Source organism: Chelon labrosus (genome assembly GCF_963514085.1).
Source record: "Chelon labrosus genome assembly, chromosome: 10".
Lineage (NCBI taxonomy): Eukaryota > Metazoa > Chordata > Actinopteri > Mugiliformes > Mugilidae > Chelon > Chelon labrosus.
In genome coordinates this window covers 17,032,128-17,049,915 of record NC_140360.1, presented here as the reverse complement: position 1 = coordinate 17,049,915, position 17,788 = coordinate 17,032,128, and the positions used below count along the sequence as shown (strand labels likewise).

General features: G+C 39.8%; 2 protein-coding genes across 4 annotated transcripts in view; one reads left to right on the top strand and one right to left on the bottom strand.

The window, feature by feature from the left end:
- Positions 1-11,902, top strand: part of LOC311494008 (adenylate cyclase type 6-like) — a 37,143-nt gene extending 25,241 nt beyond the window's left edge. For all 3 annotated transcript variants that reach the window (XM_084552841.1, XM_084552842.1, XM_084552843.1), the window contains exons 6-24: positions 2-113; positions 325-452; positions 533-691; positions 1,012-1,153; positions 2,658-2,786; positions 2,875-2,903; positions 2,989-3,136; positions 3,228-3,325; positions 5,186-5,273; positions 5,368-5,484; positions 5,582-5,740; positions 5,899-6,074; positions 6,574-6,600; positions 6,708-6,737; positions 6,858-6,990; positions 7,194-7,457; positions 7,566-7,770; positions 7,853-7,977; positions 9,048-11,902. In XM_084552841.1, coding sequence (XP_084408967.1) covers positions 2-113; positions 325-452; positions 533-691; positions 1,012-1,153; positions 2,658-2,786; positions 2,875-2,903; positions 2,989-3,136; positions 3,228-3,325; positions 5,186-5,273; positions 5,368-5,484; positions 5,582-5,740; positions 5,899-6,074; positions 6,574-6,600; positions 6,708-6,737; positions 6,858-6,990; positions 7,194-7,457; positions 7,566-7,770; positions 7,853-7,977; positions 9,048-9,176 — 2,398 coding nt within the window. In that variant the 3' untranslated portion in view covers positions 9,177-11,902. The remainder of the gene's footprint in view (position 1; positions 114-324; positions 453-532; positions 692-1,011; positions 1,154-2,657; positions 2,787-2,874; positions 2,904-2,988; positions 3,137-3,227; positions 3,326-5,185; positions 5,274-5,367; positions 5,485-5,581; positions 5,741-5,898; positions 6,075-6,573; positions 6,601-6,707; positions 6,738-6,857; positions 6,991-7,193; positions 7,458-7,565; positions 7,771-7,852; positions 7,978-9,047) is intronic.
- A 1,128-nt stretch (positions 11,903-13,030) lies between these two features.
- Positions 13,031-14,716, bottom strand: spmip11 (sperm microtubule inner protein 11). Its single transcript, XM_084552636.1, has 4 exons — positions 14,452-14,716; positions 13,476-13,622; positions 13,241-13,364; positions 13,031-13,147 (listed from the first exon to the last, which is right to left on the bottom strand). Exons 1-4 carry the CDS (start codon positions 14,540-14,542, stop codon positions 13,099-13,101), a joined length of 411 nt encoding a protein of 136 aa, XP_084408762.1. The 5' UTR covers positions 14,543-14,716; the 3' UTR covers positions 13,031-13,098.
- Positions 14,717-17,788: the final 3,072 nt, after the last annotated feature.

The following is a 17,788-nucleotide window of genomic DNA, read 5'->3' as shown; positions in this document are numbered from 1 at the left end:
GTATTCTGTTTGCGGACATCGAGGGTTTTACCAGCCTGGCGTCCCAGTGCACAGCTCAGGAGCTGGTCATGACACTAAATGAACTCTTTGCCCGTTTTGACAAGCTGGCATCGGTGAGGAGACACTCTTTCACCTCCATCTACTGTGTCGTGTTTCTTAAAGGAATAGTTTTGTACAGAGCTAGGCTAGTTGTTTCTTATTTTTCCCCCAGTCTTCATGCTAAGCTAAGCTAACCATGTACTCATTTACTCAGGCAGTAAATGTTACACCTTATGGACACATGGAGACGTAATCTTCTTTCTCTGTTTGTCTCTTCTTCCTCAGGAGAACCACTGTCTCCGTATTAAAATTCTGGGTGATTGTTACTACTGCGTGTCCGGGCTGCCTGAACCCCGGGCCGACCACGCTCACTGCTGTGTGGAGATGGGCGTTGACATGATAGAGGCCATCTCGTGAGTAGAAGCGCTGCCTTGGAGTTATGTCACGAAGTCCTGCTGCTGCAGAGGAGACACTGACGTTTGTCCGTCCGCAGGTTGGTGCGCGAGGTGACGGGGGTCAACGTCAACATGCGCGTTGGCATTCACAGCGGGCGCGTGCACTGCGGCGTGCTGGGACTCAGGAAGTGGCAGTTTGACGTGTGGTCAAACGATGTCACGCTGGCCAATCACATGGAGGCGGGAGGCAAAGCAGGGTGAGAGAGCGCATTCACACATATGTCTACAGGCCACAAGTTAATTAATTTGTTGTATTAGAAAACCCGTCTTTTTATGTTTGTGCTGTTTGTGTATCAAAAACAATCATGATCCCAATTTGAGACTTTTTTATGCACCTTTAAACAATGTCATTAATCAAAGGACGTGTTTTATATAATTTTTTTATTGTGATTTATTCAAATAATCTGATTGTGTTTTATCATTCCCCTCTTTTGCATACAACAATAAAATAGAGTGAAGTAAAATAAAATCAAATTAACACCCTGTAACATTTTCTTGTCCCTTTGTCCCCCGCCAGGCGGATCCACATCACGAAAGCCACATTGCAGTATCTGAATGGTGACTATGAGGTGGAGCCGGGCTTTGGAGGAGAGAGGAACGCGTACCTGAAGGAGAACAGCATCGAGACCTTCCTGGTCCTCGGCTGCAGCCAGAAGCGGGTCAGTACGCATAAAAACAAACCAACACAGCATAGTACAAATGCATGTTTGAAAAAATCAAAACATTGAACAGAGTTTTCCAGTTGAGCCTCAAAGTACGACATGAATGCTCCAGAAATAATTGATAGAGTATGTGTACCTTTCCACTGAGTAACTGAGTGGAGTCTTGTTGCTTTAGTGGGCGTTCAGACCAGAAACAGCCATATGAAAAAAACTATGCTGGGGTCTGCGTTGGTGGCCGTGTGCTGCTTCAGGTATTGATGAAATACAGACAATACAGAGAGTCCAGTTTGAGAAACAAATCTATAAGTTTGAAGGTTATTCAGACAGAAACACAGCGTACATAGGAATTCACAGCTTTGAATTTCTCTCACAGCAGTTATACTATCATACACATAAGAATGTGTGTTTGCTTCCAAATATCTCAACATAAAGTCTGCACATGATGGATATGACTTTGGACATGAATTTGGACACACCCCACTATCCTTCCAGTTTTTAATAAAGCGTTGGACAGTTCTAAACTCAATTTTAGTAGTTTCTTCAATCTCCTTAGAGGTTTTCTCTGCTTGATGCATGCCAATGATTTGACCCTTCTCAAACAGACTAACAACTTTTCCGCGACCACGGGATGTGTCTTTAGACATGGTTGTTTAAGAAATCAGAAACTACTCATTGCATTAGTTAGGGTTAAATAACTTGTTTCCAGCTGAACGATAATCGTCCATAAAGTAATTATCCAATAAGAGGCTCCTACCTATTTGCTTAGTTTAACCCAGGGGGCGACTTTTTTTTTTGGCCAGGCAGTGTATTTGTAATTCCTACTGCTTTGGAAGTGACTACCCTCAAATTCCAGCTGAGAGGCTGCACTTTATAATATTCATAATTACATAATATATAAGTACAACTTGAACATGTTTAAACATACATAGGTGGACTTAACTGTATACAAATGGGTTTGAATGTACATGATAAGGTTTGGTCCAGATAAATAATAAAGTGACCTGCACTGATGTATTCATTCATTATTATGAGCCTGGACCCTGTAGTTTATAGCATTGTCCCCTTACAATTGCACATTCTGAGTAAAGTTTCCCAAACTCTCATGTCAGCTGTTTAAGAAATTATTTAGGTATTTTTATTAAAGCAATATCTTTAATACTCTCATCTAGAGTATTTAGAAAATCACTAGAATATCCTGTATATATATACATTTGTGTGATCAACACATAAAGTTATATGCTTTAATAATATGTGGGAAATAAGGGAATTTATGTAATATTTTGTGAAAGAAGCAGAACCAATAATGTGTCAACTCTACTGGCAGATTTGTGAATGAAACGATTTTGAAGATCCTGAACTGCCTTCATTCTTCCATTCGTGGGCTCAATTAAAGCCTGGTTTTAAAAAAAAAAAAACTCTGAGTCACTTATTTTGTCGTTCGCTCTGTGTTGTGTTGCATGAGAACAGTTGGTCAAGCCTTCGTGTTGTTCCCTCTGAGCAGAAGGAGGAGAAGGCGATGATGGCGAAGATGCAGCGGACGAGAGCCAACTCTAACGAGGGGCTGATGCCACGCTGGGTCCCCGACAGAACCTTCTCCAGGACCAAAGACTCCAAAGTCTTCAGACAAATGGTGAGGCTGGGCATCAACACATGGTTAAAGGGCCGGCTGCAGCTTTTCTGTGAGTCATATTTATTTGTCTGGTTTCTTTCCTCTTCAGGGGATCGATGAGACCTCCAGTAAAGACAAGTAAGTACTGACGCTTGATGCACCACTTTACTGGATTTCTTTAACCTTGTTACCTCCTGCTTAGTCTTTTCTCTTTCTTTTGCAGCCGTGGTGTTCAGGAGGCCATGAACCCGGAGGACGAGGTGGATGAATTCCTGGGGCGAGCCATTGACGCTCGTAGCATTGACCAGCTAAGAAAAGACCACGTTAAGAAGTTCCTACTCACCTTTCAGACCTCCAGCCTGGAGAAAAAGGTTCAGCTTGATTAACATGCTCTTCTTCACCTTACATAAAATAGTTTGGAGAATTCTGCAGCTCATATCTGATTTCTTCATTTGTCCGCAGTATTCCAAGAAGGTGGACGATCGTTTTGGAGGCTACGTTGCCTGTACTCTTCTAGTATTCTGCTTCATATCCTTCATACAGATTGTTGTCTTTCCACAGTGAGTTCTTCACACATTCACGTGTTGCTCTATTGCTAAACTTTCAATATTTAATGTGTGTATGAGTCGTTATTGTAAACCATCTAAGATGCAGATACCAAAGCAGTAATAGTTCCTTACTTTGTAATAGGCTCATAGTGCATGCTAAAAATTAAAACATCACTACATGCTCACGTCATTGTTTCCAGTGAGTCCTATGAACAAAATTTTTTCAGGCTTTAAATACGTTTTAAGTTAAAAATGGGATGAATGTTAACAGGTTAATGTCATTTTCATGTCCGAGGTTTAGTTAATTTGGTCTAGAAAAAATAAAAAAGTGAACAAAATAAAAAGGTACATATTCATGCAGCCTCATTAAAGATTGCAAAGTGTGGTCTGTTCATCAACATCACCGAAAATTATTAAAACACTGGACCATCACGACTTATGTAAAAATCCTATAGTTTATGCCTTGACCAAAACCTCTAATAATTCAAGCTGTGTTCCTCAGGAATTAAGTTTTGCCTGTCATTTCGATATATACCCATGAGCCTCACCTACTAGTCCCCAGGATGGTGAATATCTGAGCTAAATTTATGAGCAAAACGTGGCACCATACATAGCAGCTGAATTCATCCAGAATGGGGCCAGGTATTGAAAGTCAAAAGTTACAGATGTGTTTTCAATTTTTTTCAACCTCATAAACTGTAGTTAAAAGAATATAAAACTCTTTGATTAGGGGTTGAAATCCACCCTGGGAGTGATAGTTAACCTCTAGCGTCTGAGTGCAGCTTCACATGCCCCAACTGTGGCAAAATAGCCAGTTTGGAGAGCTTACCTAAACAGACCTCTAATAAAATCTTTCTAAAACTTCACATTATTAGCATCAGTCTTGTTACAGGTAATAATAATATGTCACTACAGTTTTCTAGAAATGTTGGACAGCCATTGCTTCGTCTCAAAGGGATGTTCACTCCACAGGCCAAAATGAAATTCGTTGTGTTCTGTCTTCATTCACTCTGACCAGTAAGATATATTCTGATTCTTACACATCCTGCAGTAAAATTAGAAGTGTTGCCGTTATTCTGAGACAGATATCCTACAAATAAACCCTGTAGCAACTCAGATGTACTTTATTTATTTTGGGCTTGTCATTTTTGATCAGGAGTCTGACAAAGAGGCTTAAGTTCTCTCAAATTTGATTTTCATCAAAGAGTTTTTGATCTTTTCTGTTCAGAGAGAGATTTGTTTTATTCAGTGTGTAGACGTGCCTCAGCTGTGAGTCAGCTGAAGTTGTTTAAAGTGGAAATGAATGGGGCTAATGTGACTAATAGGAACCAATCTGAAACTTATTGATTAGACTGTTTGGGTTATGCTGTCCTACATCATCAATGCTACATGGCCCCATGATGGGAAATTAAATTACAGAAACTGAAAACAAGTCATGCTGCTTTGTCACTAAGAGCTAATTGATTATGGGCATTAGTCAAGACTACAACTGAAACTCATAGCATAAATATTGATGGACTCTGTCAGGGAAAGACCCTACACTCATGTGCTGACTTCATCTGTGTTAAAAATCATACCAAATTAATTTAAATCAATATATACAAGGTTATTCTTATATAGAAAGCTTTCTTTTTAACATTTTGATAGAAGAAGTTTGGCTTTTGAGTTCATGCTAGATATCATCTGACACAGTCCTGTGGTCGGTCTGTTGTGTAATCAAGATGTAAATAAAACAAATGTAGTATAGCTAATGTCATTTGTACGAAATGAAATGAACCATCTGAAACAGGCAAACAGACCCAGAGTTTGTTTGAACCAAACTAAACTGATTAGTTGTAATAGGCCTAAATGTTTCTGTATTCTCTCCTGCAGCACCCCGGTCATGCTGGGAATCTACATCAGTATCTTCATCATACTCGCCAACATCCTCTTCATCTGTGCCATATACTCTTGCATCAAGGTAGTGGAGCTCACCTGGACACAATAACAAAAGCTTTGCTCATGTCTTTGCGCATTCACTGAACATTTAATATTTAAATCGTTTGTCTCTGTAGCTCTTTCCCGCTGCGATGCAGACTGTTTCTAAGAAGATTGTCCAGTCTCGCACCAACAGCACCCTGGTTGGAGTATTCTCCATTATCCTCGTCTTCATCTCTGCCTTTGTTAACATGGTAAGATCAAAGACCAAGATCAAACACCCAGCCTACTGACCATACGTGATGAAAATCGTTCTCAATTCATGCTTGTGTGTGTTTGGCTTTGATGCAGTTTGCCTGCGACACTAAGAGCTTGAAGGAATGCGTTGCTGAGAAGCTGAACACCTCTGTGAACCTGGTGACGCCATGTCTGATCCGCAGCTTGAATGTGTCCGTTGAGGGGGGTCTAGAGATCTGTCCCAGCCAAGGCCCCTCCTGCCCCTTTCCTGAGGTGAGTTCATTGTTCGTCACCACTTCACCGATTGTTCAACCGGTCCAACCGTTACAGAGAAGAGAAAATGTCACATTTGCATTTGTGTTTTTCCGAGTGCTATTGTTGAGAATACATCTTTGTGATGCCGCTGTCTCCTGTCTCCTGTCTCCTGCCAGTATTTCAGCTACAGTGTGCTGCTGACGCTGCTGGCCTGCTCCGTGTTCCTACAGATCAGCAGCATAGGGAAGCTGGCTCTCATGCTGCTCATCCAGCTCACCTTCCTGCTGCTGGTGGAGTGGCCACAAGTAGCACTATTTGAAAACGCGGACCTCTTTGTCACTTCCAATGCCATGTAAGTCCAACCGGAAACAGGTTTATGTTGTTTTTGTAAAATTAAACGTCGAGCATTTTGTCCATTTGTACTGATAATTAATGATGGGTAATAAACCTCTACTCCATCAAGTACTTCCTTTTCTTAGACTGCCAGTAGGTGTGGAAAGTAGGGAACAAAGTCTTGATACCTAATCTTGTTTACTTATTCTTTGATCTCATAAGTATACACCTGCTCTACATTTAGATCCGGTGTACATTTCGTTAATTTATTAAGAAAATATTATCTGATCCTGATAAAGGTGAACTATCGGACATAATGTGTTTTAAAAATGTTATTCCTTCAACTTAGGTGTCAACAATGTCGTGTTTGGTTTGGTAAATTTAAGCATATGTGACTAAAATATATCCGAATATCTGTTTTTATCTGTATTTTTTTTTAAGATTTGGTATGTCATGAAATGTAGAGTTTTATTTATTACATTATTTGTTCTCACAATCTTTATTTTTTCTCCTTTTAGTGATTTAAATGAAACTAGTGCTCAGTGGTAAGTTGCATGATTTTATATAAAGTGAAACTGATATTACCTCTGCAGGCATTCAAATTTCAGAAAGTATATAACAGTAGAATAATGTTTTATGCTTTTTCTTTTAGGTCCAGTTTCAATGAAACTACAAACCAGTGGTATGGCTACATTTCGTGACTTTAAATGTTTTTATGCCCCATTCCTTCTGTACTGCTTCTCTGGAGTTTGTTCAAGACAAATCTGACCACAGGAATCATCCTTCTTCAATCTCTTTGCAGCCCATATGTTGTGACCAAAGTGTCCCTGAGGGTCATGACTCCAGTGATCCTCACAGTCTTTGTCCTGGCACTGTACCTGCACGCCCAGCAGGTTGAATCTACTGCACGCCTCGACTTCCTGTGGAAATTACAGGTAATGGAAACCAGAGTCCAGTAGAGGGCGTCCTCTGAATGTGTCAACTTCAAATAGAGTCTCTTCAAAAGTTGCCTATCAGAAAACTGATAGATGATGCATTAGTCTGTGTATATGTCTTATGATTGAATGATATTAGGTGATAATAATATTGGAGTGTGTGTTAAAGATGAATATATCTAATAATCAACCTTGTCTCCCAGGCCACAGAGGAAAAGGAGGAGATGGAGGAGCTACAAGCCTATAATCGTCGCCTCCTGCATAACATCCTGCCGAAGGACGTAGCTGCTCACTTCTTGGCACGTGAGCGGCGTAACGACGAGCTGTACTACCAGTCCTGTGAGTGCGTGGCCGTCATGTTCGCCTCCATCAGCAATTTCTCCGAGTTCTACGTGGAGCTGGAGGCCAACAACGAGGGAGTGGAGTGTCTCCGGCTGCTCAACGAGATCATCGCTGACTTTGACGAGGTAAACGTCCAGCGCGTACTCTGCATTCCGCGTGTGTTTCTCTCAAAGTGTTGGTGAATTGCAAACTGCGCAAACGTAATCGCCATCTGTTATTTCTTCACAACCCAGATCATCAGTGAGGAGAAGTACAGGCAGCTAGAGAAGATCAAGACCATTGGCTCCACCTACATGGCGGCCTCCGGTCTCAACGACTCCACCTACGACAAAGAGGGCCGCAGCCACATCACTGCACTAGCCGACTATGCCATGAGACTGAGGGAGCAGATGAAGTACATCAACGAGCATTCCTTCAACAACTTCCAGATGAAGATAGGTAGGGGAACTGCTCTTTCACAGGAAATCGTCCGGTAGCTTAGCAGATTCTGTTGATGACATTTTTCTATTTTATATTCCAGGTCTAAACATTGGGCCGGTGGTAGCAGGGGTTATTGGAGCACGGAAGCCACAGTATGATATTTGGGGAAACACAGTCAATGTGGCCAGTCGCATGGACAGCACAGGCGTACCTGACCGCATACAGGTAGGTGTTAACTAAAATAAATCAGCCCAAACAGGCTTTTAAAGGGCGCTAAAATGTGTGTAGATGAATATGAATATTTAATCTATATACATTCACAGGTGACTGTAGAAATATCTGGGTAAATCGTAGCCGTAAGTAGTTTTAGTTTGATAATGTCTCTTCTTTTGAGACTTTTTTATAGGATACAGTAGAAACAGAAATTTAAAACCATCTCATTATAGAGAGCCGAAGTCCCGCCCCCTCTACTTCCGGGTTATGGGACCTATCTTTCGAAAAAATATGAACGGCAGTCTATGACGAAAGATAAATTATTTTCTGGTCCCGATCGACTTGTGCCTTGGATTATACATATGTTGTTTTTCAGAATAAAAAATGATTTTACATGTCAAGAATGTCACAGTTTGTCGCAAGATAGTTAAGTAAAACGCTATGGAAAATACGTAATTAAACGAACTACAAGTCCCGCATGCTGGCGCGTACAGAACCGACCAAAACTCCCTTGGTGTAACTACAGCTCTCGACATGAACCGATTTATAATGATTTTCACCTCGTTTGATGCTTCTGCCTTCGTCCTGGAAGAAGACGGTAAAGCTCAACAAGGAGACAGCCATAGTTCTCTAGGGATCTCTAGAGAGATGTAGTTCACTAAGCGATCTCATACAAAACCTAATGTTGTTCAGCTTATTTACGTCAAATAATTTATCTCTTGACGTGAAAAATTATCTTTTAAATTCACACACATCATATGTGAAATTCATGCCACAATTCGATCAGGACCAAAAAATAATTATTATCTCTCCATAGACTGCCGTTCATATTTTTTCGAAAGATAGGTCCCATAACCCGGAAGTAGGGGGGCGGGACTTCGCCTCTCTATTACTGGTGGCACTGCTACCCGAGTTTAAACCCGAGTGTTAATTTACCTATTGATTGGTCGCATTGACCATCGTTGCAGCATCATCCTCCCGGAGAAATATGGCAGGAGTCGCCATTTAATTTGTGTGTTGCGCTCCTCAAATCCTTCCAGTCTGCTAAATATTTATCCGTCATTGTGTAAATCTTCTCACAGGTGACCACAGACCTCTTCCAGGTGCTCGCAAATAAAGGGTACATGCTGGAGTGTCGTGGGGTCGTAAAGGTCAAAGGTAAAGGGGAAATGACTACCTACTTCCTGAACGATGGGCCGCCCAACAGTTAGCAGCCATGGCAGCAGCAGATGCTGGGATGATCCCCACTGCAAGGACACGGCACCACTGAGCGAGGACTCACAGTGTGAGCGAACAGCTAAGAACTAAGAGACGCCATCACTTGAATCCCAAGCAAAGAGGAATAAATAAACTTTTAAGACTTCAACAGGAAAGTGTTCTTGATGAGAGGAAAATGTTGTCGTTTGACAGCCATTTTTGGCCCACGTACATGTTGAAGGACGCGTGTTTTTCTCATGTCTAGCCTCTCTCTCAGGCTTCTTGAAAGATGCAAAGTCTGTTTATTTAAAACAACGCCTTTTAGCCTGTGTCAAAAGAAGATTAACGCTGTACATAAGGCTACTTTTTATTTTACTTTGTGTTTTTTATTTTTTTCCTTCCCTGTAATTTTTATTTTACATGACTTATGAACAGGTACTCATGTTTTGTTTCTGCATTAATTATTTATTTTGATCTCGATGTTTTGTGCAAAAGGTCCTTTATGAAAAAGTGTGAATACATACGTGCACAAATATCCAGTTTATTACACGTTCATAAGTGTGTATGTACATGCATATTTGTGTGTGTATGAATATATGTATAAACTGAGGAGGAATATATTGACCAAAGACTAAAGTATTTACTAAAAGCAAGGCAAGACATGTGGATATGTTCTCGCTAAAGTCAGCAATGATCACCACCTCTGATTTTTAGGCAGAAGGCCTGAATATGTTTTCATAGAATATGTACAATTAATTTATTTTGTCTGTCATTCAGGCAGCAAAGAGCAGATCTTTAACTATAAATTATAAAACTGCCCTCTATCAGCCCTCGAAATTTAATTAAAAAATGATTAAAGAAGATATTTATTAGAAGGTCTGAAATCTATATTTTTATCTCCACTCCGAGCAGTAGAAGTAGATCCAGCTAGGATTAGGATCCTCTTCATCCTCATGTCACGTCAGACTGGTTCCTTGGAGCTTGAGCGGCCAGTCAACCGCTGGTTTCAGCCATAACAATATATTGTCATCGACTGCTCCTTCCCTTTCAGAGAGATTTTTTTTATTATTATTATTTTATTTTTATTTATTTTTTTGGGGGGTACAGATGGAGATGAAGGAACGTAGATCAGCGAGTTGTTCCAGAAACTTCAGGGGGAAAACCTTGGATTTCAACGCAGTGGCAGCCTGATTCTTCTATGAAGAAGAAGTAGATGAAGGAGAGAAATATATATTGATTTTGACTGAATACTGTGCTTTGTAATCCTGAAGGGGCATAACTATTTTCACTGTGAGGTTTTTATGATACAACAAAACTGCTTTCTTGCCAAACATAACTGCTTTGAAGCATGTCCGATTGTGGTATCTTGTTTTCATTTTCGTTTGTTTCAGCGTAGGGTATTTTGTATCACTTCTGTATCCATCATTTGTATATTCTTAATGTTGTTATTATTATTATTATGATTATTATTATTATTATGGTTAATTATTATGCTTAATATGATGATTTCATTCCGGTGAAAAGGATCAAAGACCAGCACGCTTTCTTGTCAAATACCAGTTTGTAAAGCTCAAGCTCACTGGTACCAACTGATCAACTGCAGCCAATGAATTCTGCTGTTCAGTCCTAATGTACAATACAGTATTTCAGCTGGCGATAGGTGTGATCATGTATAGTAAGTAATAACCATTAGCTGCCTTTGCAGCAGAGCCCAAGTGGTGTATGCTCACGTAAGGAAAGCAGTAAACACACACATATACAGATGATTCACTGTGCTTTTTTTATTTATGCCACTACAGCAGTATTGTAAATCTCAGTCAGGCTCTGAAGGGGACGTCTCGCTTCCACACATTCTCAGTGGTAACAAGCGGCATCCCTTGAGTTACGCTACGTGAAGAGGACGAGGCAGAATTGGTAGGCCTACACATATTTTTCTTGTATTGCTCCCCCCTCGCTCAGACTTTCAGTGAAACGTGAAAATGCTAATAGCTGAGTTGAATTGCCTTAATAGAAAACAAATCATAGAATAACACTAAACAGGAAGTGTGCCTGCTCGCCCTGCCTGGACTGCTGACGTTCTGACAGAGAGGAAAGAAAGGGATAAGGGCTTGACAACAATAATTTTCTGTCCTCGTCATTGCAATGATCTTGGTTTCTCCAGCGCTGCTCTCTGTGGACGGGAGATCCAGCCCCAACTTAGCTCTTCCCTCACACTCGACAGTGGCAACAGCAACAGTTGATCATGTTTGTACCAAAGCCAGCTCACGCAGCCCCGTGCTATTGGTCCCTCCTGTGCAACAATGTTTGAGCCCGGGCGTAGTGGGAGCACCAGAGGACAGTAACGTAACGGCGAACACCAACTATCACGTGAACTGTGACCAATGAAGAGTGATGCATATAAGTTTATAGGATGGACAAGAGTTTATAAAGATGTTCATTGTATGTATTCTATTTCTATTGGCTGTCCATAGACTTGTGTTGATTGTTAACTCTTGGGATGCTTTTTTGGGGAACAGGAGAGGGGAGGAAGTTCGTCCCCGTACTACTGAAACAGTGTTTTGCTCAGGCCTGATGAATCCTTCCGTATTTGTTTTTGTTTTATTTGTATTTTCCCTGAGTTGGAGGAGTCGAAAGGGGAGTGTTTTTTTTGCAAAGCTGAAGGACGAGAAGAGTTGAGGACTATGACAAAGAGAAAAATAACATTTCCCCTTGAAGAAAAAAATAAAAAAAATCAATGGCTGTTTTACGTGTCCATATATTTAATAATGTTCTTAAATATACATCAGAGCCGTGATATTATAGAAACAGAAGGTCACATTAAACCTAAAGGTCAACATTTTAACTGACAAATGAACAAACTGGCTACGAACATGTCGAGATGTTGCCACACTCACCGCCTTGGAGGGATCACTCGATCAAGTCATGGCCCACCAAAACAACGACACCTGGGACCAAGTCGGTCTGGTAGCATTCAGCAGCAGAGGTAGCAGTGATGCCCTGTTGCACCGTCTACAGGCTAGTTACAGTTTATTGTAGCGGCACTTTATGAAAACTAGATGCACGCAGATAATCCATTCTAACTGGGACTCAGGTTAAACACTAATCAAAGATAAGAGTCAGCTCTACCGAAACAACTGTAAAGGTGATCAAGCTCATTTTATGTTACGACTGATCCTTCTAGTTTTAACTGAGCTGCAGCCGGATAAAGTCCATGAAGTCATTTTTGGCCATTTCAAGCTTTTTGAGGGGTGACAGCAGGTGTTCTAATCCAGCCTATAAAATGATCTGATCTTTTTGGATTCCCACATCTGTGCCCACCCGCTCACAATTCGCTTAATGTGTTGAAATGTCCCCTGACAGTCCAGCCTTTCTTAAATTCTTCTGCAAACATTGCTATGGACATTTTCTGTACTTGGCACAGTCCATAAAAAAAAAAACATATTCTCTCATTCTGATGTTTTACATTTAATTTCCTCTAGAGGGCAATACATTCCCAGTGTCTATGACCATACAGTTCAGTAAATTAAAGTACAGTATCGGCCCTTAGTGAGATGTTTCCTTGTTTAAATCTGAATTTGCGACTGGTAAATATTGTTGTCCAATAGCTCCACTGACAGGTTGAGGAGGTCGTTTGTTCCTCAGGCCATGTGACTACAACGTCTTCCTCTGAGGAAACAACTGGACTGTGGTCCTTGCTGATACTACTGTATATTTTTTACACAGTGGGATAAATAAAGTCTCTATCTATCTATTTATCTATTTATCTATCTATCTATCTATCCATCTATCTAGAAGCCTCTTTAGGATCATTAATCCAAGAAGCAACACCAGTTAAATTTCAGACATTCACATTAAAACTGATGTTTTTTATTTATATATGCGAGTGAGGGATCGTGTGCATGCATGTGGGTCTGACCGATACAATGGCGACGGCTATTAAAACAGGCTGAACTCCCGGTCAGTCATCGACATTTCTTTAACAAACCTGTAAAAGCAACAGGTGGATTAAAGTCAAAGAGACATTGTCAGTATGGGAAAGAAAAAATAAAATAAAATTACACCAGGAAATGTTACCTACTTGGTCATCTCACTGTTCTTCCGGGGAAACTTTTTGACTTGTGTCCATGGTTCAGGACTCTTGGACACCATCCATCCATACTGCTGGCTGTCCGTCAGAGGCATTGTGTACAGCTGGTTAGGAGCTGGAAGGGAGAACGGGGCTTTGTTACAGCTGCTCAATTCAAAAAGCGCCTGAATTAAAAGCACAGATACAGGTCCTCGTCCACCATTCTTAAACTCTGGTGTCTACTCACATCTGGGTGTCTGAACCTTTCTGACCATCTCTTTGTATTGCTCGTGGCTCCCATGGTGTATGTCAGTGCTGTAAGGGGGCGGTTGGCGGTTGGTGTCTGTAGATCTCAGGGGTCCCTGCTGTTCTTGAAGAGGTGGAGGGTGTCCATCTGTAAAGAGATATGTTGCTGTAATATCAACTGATCATTATTCGAATGACATAAGTACAGCTCTGGCGATTTGAAGTTAAACTCAAGTATTTTCCCACGAGTATTTGAGATTTCATAACAATGGTAAAGCATGCTCAAGGGCCTTAAAAATCATCCACGTAAACTCAAAGTGCAAGTAGTTTAAGGGTTTTAAGCTTGACACAAGAATGGCATGAGAAAATGCTTGTAATTACACTGGATAGGTGCATGAAATTCTGCAAATGGATTACATGTGTGAGGTTATTAGGGCAACGTTCATAGAGAGTTGAAGGCTCATCTTTTATTACCTCATTTTGTTGCTCAGTTGTTAGTTATCAGATACTGAATGTGTTGTCCTTTTAGGCAGGATGTGTGGTCATCTGGCTATGAGTGTTTACTGATATCAGATCTATCCTGGACAGCAGATCTGAGCTCAGACGATTAGTGTGTTAATTATTTATCAGAACTATTAACAACTCAAAAGTTGCAAAGTCATTTTGAAGTGACAATGCAAAATTGCATTTTCTGCTTTTCTTTGTCAGGTATGATTGTAAAACTGAATCTATTTAGTTGTTTATTTGGACTGACAGAAATTAATTATATTTATATAATATAATTATATCTATCCTTCCAAGAACTTGTTAGCTTATAAATCATCCTATTGTGCAGGACTAACAAATCATGCAGCGCTACTACATCAGACTTGATTACTTAAAGATAGACTTTTTTCTTTCTTTAGCTGCATATAACTTTAAACCACCTATCATGCCCTTGCTAGCGTTAGCTAACAGCAAAGCCCAGCTTCTCTTACCCTGAGAATGAGACGCTCCTCTGGGATTCACTATCATTTTATCACCTATGGGGTTTTGATAGCCCAGGTGTGTTAAACCGAAGAAGGCCATGGTCCAGCACAATTTGTTAATCTTGATAAACAAGCCTGAAACCGAGACACCGAGGAGAAGGCCAAAACAAGCCTCTAAATAAACTACAATTTTTTGGTTTACGTGTAACTATGGCAACAGGCCCCGCCCATTAACTGTCCCTCGCGAGAGAAATGTTGGACAGGGAGAATGAACAGGGACAAAACGCCCAACGTTTTTTTTTGTTTGTTTGTTTTTATATTTTTATCTATTTTCGTGTTTATTTCTTGTGTGTTTGACCATGCCTAGTTGAGTTTGAGTTCTGAGAAAAAAAGAGATCATGAAATAAACAGAGCGTTTCTATGGCATCCTGGAAAGTGCCAGGCATACAGTATATACATAGATGCCTCATTGAGCGGGTTGGCCCGTTGTACGTCAACGTCGCCGCCATATTGGAGGAGGCAGCTCTGTCCCGCGAACCAATATTAAGCGTCTTCTGCAAAGTATACTATAAGTTAATGCCTCTCATTTACACATTCACACCAGAACGTATATATTCAGGAAACCGAAAGGAACCAAAAACAACGTCTGTAACATTAATGTTTTTTTTTTTGTCTTTATTTTTTAATTTTATTTATCTATTTATTTTTTAATGAATACAACAAGGTGAAAATGTTGAGGTTGAATCACAGGAAGAGTCTTCGATCCAATCAGATCATCGCAGGGCTGGCATTTTCTTTGTAAAATACACATTTATTCTAAAGGGCTAACCCTCTGAATTTATGAAAAAAGCTTAATGTTGTGTCATTTCAATTCTGGTTTCAATAACACTTGTCCAACTAGCATCAGTGTTGCTATGGAGATGCATCATTCAACATTACTAGCCAAGAGGTTTGATTTATTTTATTTGCCCATGCATGGATTTAATTATCTGAAATTCAACATCCAGGACAATAAAATGTATTTAAATGAAATGTACGTTTTGTTTTGTATCTCAAAATTACATTTGTGATTAGATTTTGTGCAGTACTGGCCTAGTTACTAAGGGCAATCTACAAACACTAAATAAAAATAAATAAATAACAAAATAATCCATTACTCAAATTCTATTTACATGCTTTTTTTAATTTGTGCAGATTAAGAGACATCTGTCTTCTATAGTTACTTAAATTACTGCATAAACATTGAAAAATGAAACCGCTTTTGAATGAACAGTTCCAGTGTCCTTCCAGTCCCAACCAGCTTCCCATTTTGAAGTGGACAATATAAAATGTTCTCTAGTAGCAAAGTCACTCTTCTAGATCTGTTGATCTTCATCCACGCATGGAGGTGAGTAGGCAGCTAAAACAAGCATTCTGGTAAGTTTTTAGATTTCCTTCTTTTGTCTGAAAGTGCCCCCAGATGAACCATGTCTCCTACTTTGTAATTATGACAAGCAGATGATGCCAAAAGCTGTTTGTGGTTCTTAAGAGAGTAACTTGCTTGTACCGAATGCCACTCAGGATGTCACTACTCAAAGCACATGCCTTTTCAATCAAATGTCCTTGTCCTTCTTGTTTCCAGGAAAACACAAGAAAAGCAGAGTAAAAAAATAAAATAAAATAAAATAAAGATAAAAGATGTGGGGCTTTCTACAGTGTGTGTAGATTGGTTCAGTATGATACAACAAGGCAATCCCTGGGGTCAGGATGGAGTGAGGAAGAGGAGAAGCTCCAAGGGGATACGAGGAGGGACATATTATAACTTCAGTAACAGAGATAAACTATATCATTAGTTTTTTGCTCCCAGTGTAAAGATTCTTTCTTTTAAAAATCATGAAAATACACATCTATTCATATACATCAACATCATCCAGAAGCATCCGACTCATCCACCTCGGAACAGGTTATTTAGTCTGTCCCTTGGACCTGATGGGACATCTGGAGATGTTTCATGTCTCCTTTGTGGTCTGGACTGTAATAACACCAGCAAACATGCAAAGGCTGGGAAGAAAGGAGGACTGTTGTGCAGGTTTTGTGGGGCTGAAGGTACCATGGCACACGGTAAATGATTTGTAAAACAGGATTGACTCAAAAAAGACGCAGGTGGCACCATGACAAAGCATTAGCAACTCGTAGACAGACGTCTTTGTCGGACCCCAGGAAGAATAGCTGCAGTTCTGCTGCAGCTAATGGGGATCCAAATAAGACAACAACAATTCAAAGATGGAAGAAACTACCACTGAACGCTATCATCTATGTAAAGGATGAGCAACAGCTGGTGGTTATGGGTGAAGTCAAACATAATCTACTGCATTCAACCTCAGACCTTGGCAATTCCATTCACTACTCTAAAACTGGACATCATTATGAGGAAAAGAAAGAAAGACCTCCTGGTAGGACCGACTGTCCTGTGTGAGAGAGGAAGTGAGGTAAGTATGAACATCTGCTCCAAGAATGTCGTGACAAAGGGTGTACTGCTGGTTATTACTACTGTGAAGGTGGGGGGAAGGTGACTAAAGGTAAATACAGTCATCATCAGCACAACAAATTACAGCAGTGGAAGGCTACTGATTTCTTTTAATGAGGTGTAAAGAAATAAGGCACATAATTAATAAGTTTCTAAATAACATAAATATGGGGAATGCCTGTTCATATTACATACAGCAATTACAGCAGTTCAGGTTTATGCTAAGTATCTGACTCAAAGGTGTGTTGGTTTGCCCATTTCGTTTCACTTTTGCTTTGTAGTTCTTCTCAACTCTCATATTCAAAATAAAAGCTTAAACCTTTTTTAATACTATAAAACTAAGCGTAAATTATGATAGCACACATAGCAGCAACAAGATTTGCAAAGATATATATATATATAGTTTTATTTTATTTTATTATAAATACACGCTTTGCTTCCCCCTTCTGGATGTACTGTATATTACAACTATATCTAGTTACCTACATAGTAAAAAAAATGCATCTGAACTTTTAATATTATTCTTGAACTAAATCAAATTAGATATGTTAGATATTAGATATGACATGTTATATAAGATTTTATTGTCACTGCTTACTATGATAACTCAGCAAAACCTTTAAGAATACTAATATAACAAGTTTTGCAAATGTATAAATACAGGATATACAGACCTTCACCTCTTTAGTTTTGTTTAGACTTTAATGATGGTTCAATTAGGTGATCATGAATCCGAGGAATAAGCAGTCATTTTTAAAATGCAACTGATGTGCGTTTGGTCACTTATTGAACAAGCTAAAGTGCAGGACAAGATGTGAGCTGATATTTTATTGTTCAATA

Coding starts and splice junctions, on each gene's coding strand:
- spmip11 (XM_084552636.1), bottom strand. CDS start 14,542: ATGGCCTTCTTCGGTTTAACACACCTGGGCTATCAAAACCCCATAGGT. Junction 13,623..14,451: donor AGGAGCGTCTCATTCTCAGG/GTAAGAGAAGCT, acceptor ATCTCTTTACAG/ATGGACACCCTCCACCTCTT. Junction 13,365..13,475: donor AAAGGTTCAGACACCCAGAT/GTGAGTAGACAC, acceptor TCTCCCTTCCAG/CTCCTAACCAGCTGTACACA.